The sequence below is a fragment of the Pecten maximus genome, chromosome 6 (assembly GCF_902652985.1).
Source record: "Pecten maximus chromosome 6, xPecMax1.1, whole genome shotgun sequence".
Lineage (NCBI taxonomy): Eukaryota > Metazoa > Mollusca > Bivalvia > Pectinida > Pectinidae > Pecten > Pecten maximus.
Window position 1 is genome coordinate 14,434,551 of NC_047020.1, and position 9,112 is coordinate 14,443,662.

At 34.3% G+C, this 9,112-nt stretch overlaps 1 protein-coding gene across 1 annotated transcript; it reads left to right on the plus strand.

The window, feature by feature from the left end:
* Nucleotides 1-560: 560 nt before the first annotated feature.
* LOC117329049 lies at nt 561-7,676 on the plus strand. Its single transcript, XM_033886746.1, has 6 exons — nt 561-815; nt 1,778-1,986; nt 2,960-3,018; nt 3,410-3,514; nt 6,139-6,546; nt 6,827-7,676. Exons 1-6 carry the CDS (start codon nt 621-623, stop codon nt 7,120-7,122), a joined length of 1,272 nt encoding a protein of 423 aa, XP_033742637.1. The 5' UTR covers nt 561-620; the 3' UTR covers nt 7,123-7,676.
* The last annotated feature ends 1,436 nt before the right edge of the window (nt 7,677-9,112 follow it).

Consider the following 9,112-nt stretch of genomic DNA (forward strand, 5'->3'; position numbering starts at 1 on the left):
GTAAGGGTAAAATGAGCTGTGTTTATGAGCGGAGATGGGGCGGGTTATTATAATTGGGGTATCTGTATGTGTGTGAGATACCGTGTGTTTGAGTTAACTGTGCAGTATGTGTGTGGGGTGATTAGGTGTTTTAATTAGCTTTTATGTGGGTGGGTGTTTGTGTGTTTGAATGTTTGAGTTAACTGGATGTTTTAAGGTCACTGTGTGTATCCTATCAGCTTGTTATTACATGAAGCATATTACACTATACATATATATAATTAAATACCTTTACCTATATAGACAAGTATGCTGTTTAGATATAAATGTCCTTTATTACCAGCTGGGGAAATTCTTTGTATCACAAATTGGTATAACCGTTGACAATGACAATGTAGCCACCAGTGAAGTATCCTTCTGTGAAATATGTTCGTGTATGCATTATTGTAGTACAAAACATGTCCTATCAATCGATCTGCACCTATATAATTGCGACACCAACATATGAGCGTATATATTTTTAATGCACAGACTTGTTTATCAAGTATCAGCTTTTACAATAACTGATCTAAATATTTACCCAAGTGTGACTTGCGTACTACCTTTCGTGTAGTCGTCACATATCTCGTCCTTGCTCGAGAATGGTGTATATTTCAGAAAACCTTATCATCTTTGTGACAGTGCTGGTATACAGCGGTCAGACTCCGACCTATTGTTCTCCTCTGGAAAAGGGTCTGTTCTGTGACCCTATGGAACATAAGTATTATCGAGCACAGTTTGGCGTGTGTGGAGACTGTGATAAGTGTTTCCCTGGTGACGAGATAACCCCGCCTGACGTAAGTAAGATGAACGTCAATAAGACCAGGTGTATGTATATAAAGTTGAAGACGCTTTATATACATAGATAATTCCTGATTTGATTTGTCTATATATATATATATTAATTTAAATGGCTATCCTAACAATATATCCATATATCTATCCTATGTTTGAGCGTGGTGAGAGGTTATAAAATGTATTAAATAGTGTGTCCCTGTACACCTTCTATGTAGAACAGTGCTTCGATGTCATATTACTTTAATGTACATATACATTTCAATTTCAAAATATGTCATTAACAATATACATATAATACATACAAATATGTATGTATGGAAATATAGCATCGTCAAAGAATCAGAAAACAGGTTAAGTCTTTATTAGTCTTCTCGAGAAAAATCAGGCTAGACCTGACATAAAGATGTTATATTTCTTAAGTTTAACGTATATACAAGAGTAAGCGGTGAGGAAAAACATACAACCTCCAATGCCTAAACAGAAGCTGCAATTTATAGATAAAAGTAGAAACAATGGCAATGCAAGAATTCTTAAAAGAACCATTAGACTTTGATAAAGGGAAGCAAAACATCTTTCTGTCAGGCCTATAAATGATGACTTGTATGTAATAAAATAAGCGATAAGAATCCATTCACACATTCATTCACACATTCGTTCACACATTTATCCTAGAAATTTTCAGGTCACCCAGATGACCCTTGAGAGTATTTTTGACTCCCTAAAATGATATTTGACTCTTTGATTTGATGGGAAATATCTATTTGACATCTATTGACTCTTCATATTTCTACGAGTTGGTGATTTGACTCCTGAAATTGCTAAACGCCCGGGTCAGCTGGGAGCCATGATTTAACATACACATTTAAAGAGACTTAAAATGTTATACGTCCCTTAAACATTTTGGTCCCATTTTCAATACAAAAAATTGTTTCCTCTTTCCATGTTTCCTTTTAACTTTTAGGGAGTAAATCTTGGTTTCGGACTCCATGGAGCCACCTTGTGTCTCGGATGTCAGCCCTGTAAAAAGGGCACGTTTAACTCTGACGACGACCTCCAATGGTACTGTAGTCCTTGTACAGTGTGTGCCAACGTGGGAATGGTGGAGACTCACCCATGTACCCCAACACATGATACTATATGTAGTAATACTGCACCTTCACTCCACCCTAGGTAGGCAAAGACTACATGCATTATTATGACCTGGTATTATGGGTTTTGTATCAAAATCTGTTGATTTTTGTCTCGTCTTCGACGAAGTGTCAAATGTCAATGCGTTTTCAACCATACCTGAAATAAAATTGCATTGTAGTATGGATGATCTCGAGATATTCTCCTGATTACACGATTGGGGTAAAAATGACATATTAGAGACCAACCAACTAACCAATTGTTTTCCCATAGACTTTAGTGTTAACGTTTTGGATTATTCCATTCAAATTCTTGAATTGAATATGACGATTATGGTTTATAACTAAAGTTTAGGGTCTGATATAACACCTAATCAAAAAAAAAGTTGGGTCCTTCAGCTCAAATTTTCTCGATGGTAGCCATTTTGAAAATAGGTGAATTTCGCAGTAAAAATTCTCAAAAATCTTAAATGTTTACCTGTTTACTATTATTACGTGAACTTTTGGGAAAAAAACCAATCGGAAATTTATATCAACATGTCTTATTGATAGTTACCTATCAGGCTACATATCTATTTTCTCACTTCATAACATAATGGCCAATCAGTGGCTGCCAGACATTTTATCCTTGGCTCAACGTTCTATACACAGGGGCTGTTTCAAAAATATATTTTTTCAATTGGTTGGTTGTTCCCTATTAAGGTGTATTTTGAGAATAAGTAAATTGTCGAAATTCGGATTCTGTTTTTCTATGCTTCAACATTTACACATTTTCACCTGAAAATAACTATGATGACTTATGTTTTGATCATGACTAATTAATGACTGTTTTTTTTTTCTATAGCAATGTATAATTTTGATATGATACAGTACATAGATTCGATTTTATCACGACGTCTTAGCATATGTTGTGTATATTTTATTAAAAAAGATCGTGGTTGCTCCTGAATGTTGTAATAATGTTTAGATATTAAAACTATAGATATTGATATTTTGTAAATCACTGTATCTTACAGATTGAATACTTCAAATGACAGTAGTATGGAATTACCATTTAAGGGCAAGGATATACAATGTAGGTATAACGGATAAGGACAATTAAACTTTTCTTTTTAGACATTAATATGTGTTATACCTGGTATATCGCAGCTAAGCCGACAGTGAGTTCTCAAGACAATAGTGTTTCATTTTTGAAAAGTCGAAAGCACAGAGTCTTGCTTTTTAGATTTTTAGAAATTTTAGATTTAGAAATGTTGAAACCCTGTTTGCTACATTTTCAATACAGTGAAATTAATAGCGTTGAAATTCTATGCAATGAAAGGATGTTTGTTTTGTAACATAATACAGTGTTGGTATGCTTTAGTAATTTTTTTTTTGTTAAAATCACACGTTACCATAGACTTTCCGTTTCACCAATTCATAAAAATCACATCTGAAATGTTATGATAATATTTTATTTTTTTCAGATGAAGACCCTTTATATTCAATGTTTCTGGCAATTACTGCTTTGTCGTTAACCTTCCTATTCAGTGTTGCTGTGGCTGCTTACTGTCTCTGTAAGAAAAAACACAGTAAGTATTACGAATGTTGAAATTGATAACTTCTGTTATACAGAATATCAATGTCACATGCAATGTATTAACGAGTTCAATAATTTTATATGTTGTTGAGTTTGGAGTAGATTAACGCCATGATCACCGAGGTCAACGGCCGAGATGATTATAGATGTCTAGGGTTGATAAATCCTGATGTTAAATGATATGACTAATTATCTAACTACTTTAGTGAGGGGGGTACAGTTCTTACTTTGTGCATTGGTGAGTGCGATCGTGCATCACTCCGGATTTGTTCAGACCATATCATCCCACCACTGATTAGATTTTGTTGGTCATCGGTCAAGGTCAAAGGTCAAACTTGAGCATTTGTGTACACGATATCTTACGATATCACTCGATATTATAACCCCCAAACAGCTTTGGTTTGTATTCACATCATAGCACCACACCATCATATTCTATCCCTGATTTTGATGGTCATCGGTCAATGTTAAAGTCGAATGCCATACTTAATCGCTTTCAGAAAAAGATGGTACACTTGATATTTGATGAACCCCTGATGAATTTATTAACTTATTGATGATGGAGGTTAGTCATATATATGTTAGTCCCTGCTCTTTGACACACGCTAAGATATCATTTTACAATATTTTTGACATAATCGTCCCACATATTAGGATTGCCCAGTTATGAGATAAATTAAATTTTGCTACTCTGTGTATAAATGCATTCAATTGTTATTCTTGAAAATTGTAAAGCAAACACACACCAATGTAATATGATAAGTGTGCAATTCGCATCCATCTATGTACATTACTATCCAGGTATTCCTATCATCGAATATACAATTGGCACTATGATCATGTCAGGATATGTTAGGAGTAAATCTGAAATTTAATAATAAATTCAACAGTATTCAAATACAGCTATCAAATCAGGGTCGGAAAGCAATGTTTGCACTTTTTACAAAATGTAATCACATGCAATTAAATATTGAAACTATGCTTCATCTTTTCGATACATATGTTGGAAGTATTTTAAGCTATAGTTGCGAGATATGGGAGATCGTCAAAGGCAATTGACACTGAAAAGGTCCACACACATTTTTGCAAAAGAATACTTAATGTAAACAAATCAACCTCAAATGCGATTGTGTATTGTGAACTAGGTCGTTTTCCACTCAATATTACAGGAAACTAAGGATAATTAAGTACTGGTTTAAGTTAATTACTACACGAAATTGTATTTTAAATCGTGCATATGGATTTTAAGAAATTGTAATACAAGAAATTGTTTCAATTGGGTAACTTTTGTTAAAAATGAACTTTTTTCGCTTGGTTTTGGTTATGTGTGGGAAAACCAGCAAATGTATGCAAGTTATATCGACAATATTTTGCCAGTTATTAAGCAAAGAATTTTTGACCAAGCTCAGCAACATCTACACCATTTATTAGAGTCATCCTCAAAATGTCATATATATAAACATCTTGTGGACATTGTAACATTACCTTTTTATCTTACCAAATATATTCCTAAAAGATATAGAATTTGTCTTACTAAGATACGCACACTATATCTGCACATTGTTTAGCCATTGAAGCTGGTAGATATAATAATACTCCAAGATTAAGACGATTTTGTAATATGTGTAATAATAGACAACAAATTGAAGATGAATATCATTTTATTCTTGAATGTAATAGTTATAGAAATTTAAGGGAAAAGTACATCAAGCGTTATTACTGGAATAACTCATCTGTTTTTGAATTAATTAAGCTATTCAGAGTACAAAATGTAAAGGAACTGTGTTCCCTAGGAAAATATATACATGAAGCTACTAAATTAAGAAATACTTACTAAACCAATCATTGATGTTATGATGTCTCATTCTCTATATGTTATGTACTGTTGTATACGCCATGCTGTAATTTATGTATTTCATGTACAATGTTTTTGTGACTGATAGGCCGTACGGCCGAAAGTAATAAAAGAATTGAATTGATATCGATCCGATCATCACGGCACCATTGAAACTTTCCTTTTGTGGCACAGTGGTATAAGCTATGGCTACTTCTGGCTAGGCGATAAGGTGCCACAGTTCGAGGACCGGCCAGCATACTAGTCATCGAACAGTCTTCCTTCATCATATGTGTTACTATGTTTAATATATACATTTTACATCTATACAAGCGACACATAAAACTGTGTGCTTGACGATACTCATCTTTCAGTAACCCGGCATTCTTTACGCCCTTTATGATTCTCCTTACTTTCTTTCTGCAAGAAAATGTAGACTTCCATACTTATGACCTACGGCATCACAAAAAAGTCTAAGAAGGACGAAACAGCTGTGTGGTGTCCTAACATCACTGATGAGTCCTAGAAGGACGAAACAGCTGTGTGGTGTCTCTTACATCACTGATGAGACCTCGAAGGAAGAAACCGTTTTATTATGCTGTATTACTCATTCCGTATCTTTTACCCATAAAATACTATGAACGTGTGTGTATAATCCACAGAAACGTAATATTAGGTTAAGCAATTTGTCACGTGCAGAAAAAGACATTCACGTACATATGAACAATAGCGAGGTTTCATAAATCCGATAGTTATATAAATATCTCAATTATTTGTTTTAGGAAGGAGGTCAGTTAAAACTGAGGAACTAGTCAGACTATATATTCAGCGTAAAGACGACGAACGTGCCCACGAAGATTCTGGTTTACATGTTATAGAGGAAGAAATCTCGGAAGATGGCGAGGACATTTTCTCTCCAAATATGAAATACGATGATAAAAGACAAAGGAAACAGTTCAACTACAGGACAGGCGACCTTAAAGAACCATTATTGCGACGTCGACAGTCGCTTCATATTGACTTCCAAAGGATGGGTAACAAAGTAGGACCTACTGACATATCAACTTCACGCAAAGATGTGGATTCTAAGACGACAGGGAAACCATTTATAGCACGAAGCTTACAAAGGCGACAGTCCTTACCAATTACGGTAACGGAGTTGGATGGTTGTAAATCATCATTTTATCAACGTAAGTAACTATCATTAACCAATATAAAACGATAAGTGGGCATCAAAATACACATAACTGCGAATGAGTATTGATACCATCAATGCCAATGTAAATTATTATAAAACTTCGAAGACACTGGAATGAGTGCAATGTAACAGAATTATGTTTCTAATTTATTTAATCATTATGTATTTATCAACTTTATTTTATGTTTGATTTATTTCATTTTGTATTAATTACGTATTTTTTTATTTGAAAGAAAGATTATTATAATTAAGAACTTCCTTACTTTCCACAGGTGCTCCATCTGATGGTTTTGTCCGGTATTTGTCTAAGTTAATGGCCGGAGACAGGGCTTACCGAAAATTCGCGAAAGAAGTTGGTGTTGAGGAATTCAATATCAAATTAATTGAAACTGAATTTGAGGGAAGGCACCTTGCTGACGTGTCGTACGAAGTGATCAAACGGGTCCTTCAAATCAAGCCAAACCTTCGTGTCATTGACATCTACAATATTCTGGACAGACTCGGATTTCAATCTGAACGTAAATCACTGCAAGAAAAAATTGAGAATTTCAGAATATCCCTGACATAACCAGATGTGTTTAAGATGACATTATCATGTATATTTTGTCACATAGTACACAAGTTCATGTAACTAAAGTTATTGTCACAAAAGAGCCGCTGAAATATTGTATTAATTAATTAAGTGATAATTTAATACAATTCTAGTGTTTAAATGTTTTTTCCGGTCGGTAGATATCAACACTGTAGGCTCATAACATCACCGTTGAGTCCTAGAATGTAAGTAATTCTTGGCCTTACTATTTCTGAATTTCAAATTGTATTGAAATATGTGAATACCATATGGTTTCTTTTGCACAATACTTCCTTAATTCAGAATCAATCATCTGAGATGGCATTGTCGGTATATACACACTTTTTATGCTTACAAAGTTGCGTGATTCAAAGCATTGTGCAAGTGTACATAGTTAGACACATTCATTTTGACGCTTACCGTTCTGCCCCGTATAACGCAAAAATATTGAGGCATCAAGATGGCGTTATGCAATGTTTGGACTAACGTCTTATTGACGAAAACTAACAAAGTATTACCGCCAATAAAATTAATGTGTTTATATCAATATACGAACTGTACGAATTATGCTGTCATGGTCGCATTAACACAATTATTTGTTTGTTTGTTGGGTTTATTACCTCATGAACCACCAGGGTCATATTGAATCGGAGTCCCCTTGAAGTAGTTGGTGACTACAACACTGAGTACCACATGGGAGGCCTGCTGCATGCTATCTAGAACAACAAGGATAGAGTTTCCTGCCAAAAGACATGAATACAAATAAATCAAATCCATGTTTCCTGGAAAGTCAGTATCAACATTCAGATACACTATAAATGTGACCGTTTAGCGTCTAGGGAAATATTATAGAGTACCGGGTATTTAAAGCGGGTATTTGAATATATCCGACGATAAAGAATTAAAAATCAAGATATAATATTTATGAAATATAGGGCGATATATTGATGATGATAAAATCACATTATCAAAAAACAACAAATAAAAAAAAAAACACATATATTACCAAATCTTTAGATGATAAAACATATAAGAGGATTGTAAGCAGTCATAATGAATTCTAAAAAGAATTAACTCGTACTACAATGATGGGATAATATGTCAGATAATGACAATTTTCGATATTGATAAAATTTCACATTTTAAGATGATAAAATACTCAAGTAACATGTTTTATCAGAAGATGATAAATAATATATTTGGGGATGGTACAAGAGGCCCAAGTCCAGACTTTTTAAGGGTGTGAAAAGATCCAAGGAATTGTTTTTACAACATGATTGTTTAAAGAAACTAAGTCCCTTGGGGGTGGGGGAAGATCTTTGACCTTATTTCTTCGTCAAGATTGTGTTTATCTCTTAACGTCCAGTGATGCTCTACATGGTTATGGGATGGGGATCTCAACAGTTTCAAAAAATATAACAAAGAAACTACCGGTAAATCCTTAGGGGCTTGGAAAGACCCTAGGTCCAATTTTTACATCAGCATTGTGTTTATCTCTCGATGCCAAACAATGTTATATATGATGATGGGTTGGGGCTCTCAACAGTTTCAAAAATATAATCAAGAAACTAAGTCCCTATGGGTGGGGAAGACCCAAGGGCCTATATGTACAACATGATTTTGTTGATCTCTTTATGCCCAACAATGCTATATCTGGTCATAGGATGGGGATCTAAATGGTTTCAAAGATATATCAAAGAGACTAATTACGTAGGCGTGAGGGAAAGACCCCGGGACATATTTTTGGTTTGGTCTGAGCTATTATTTATGCAAAATCTGTTCATGTTTCTGACCAAATTTGGTAAAACAATCTATTCAGTACTTTATGACTTAGTAGCGATTTAAAGGAATTACCTCTATTTTCCCTTTAAGCGCATGGGGGCCAGAGGGGTCAGAGTCACCATTTCTGCAAAATCTGTTCCCCTTTTTCCAAAGATGTTTCTGACCAAATTAGATTTAAATCTATCCAAAACCTTTCTGATAAGTA

Coding starts and splice junctions, on each gene's coding strand:
- LOC117329049 (XM_033886746.1), top strand. CDS start 621: ATGGTGTATATTTCAGAAAACCTTATCATCTTTGTGACAGTGCTGGTA. Junction 816..1,777: donor ACGAGATAACCCCGCCTGAC/GTAAGTAAGATG, acceptor TTTAACTTTTAG/GGAGTAAATCTTGGTTTCGG. Junction 1,987..2,959: donor GCACCTTCACTCCACCCTAG/GTAGGCAAAGAC, acceptor TGTATCTTACAG/ATTGAATACTTCAAATGACA.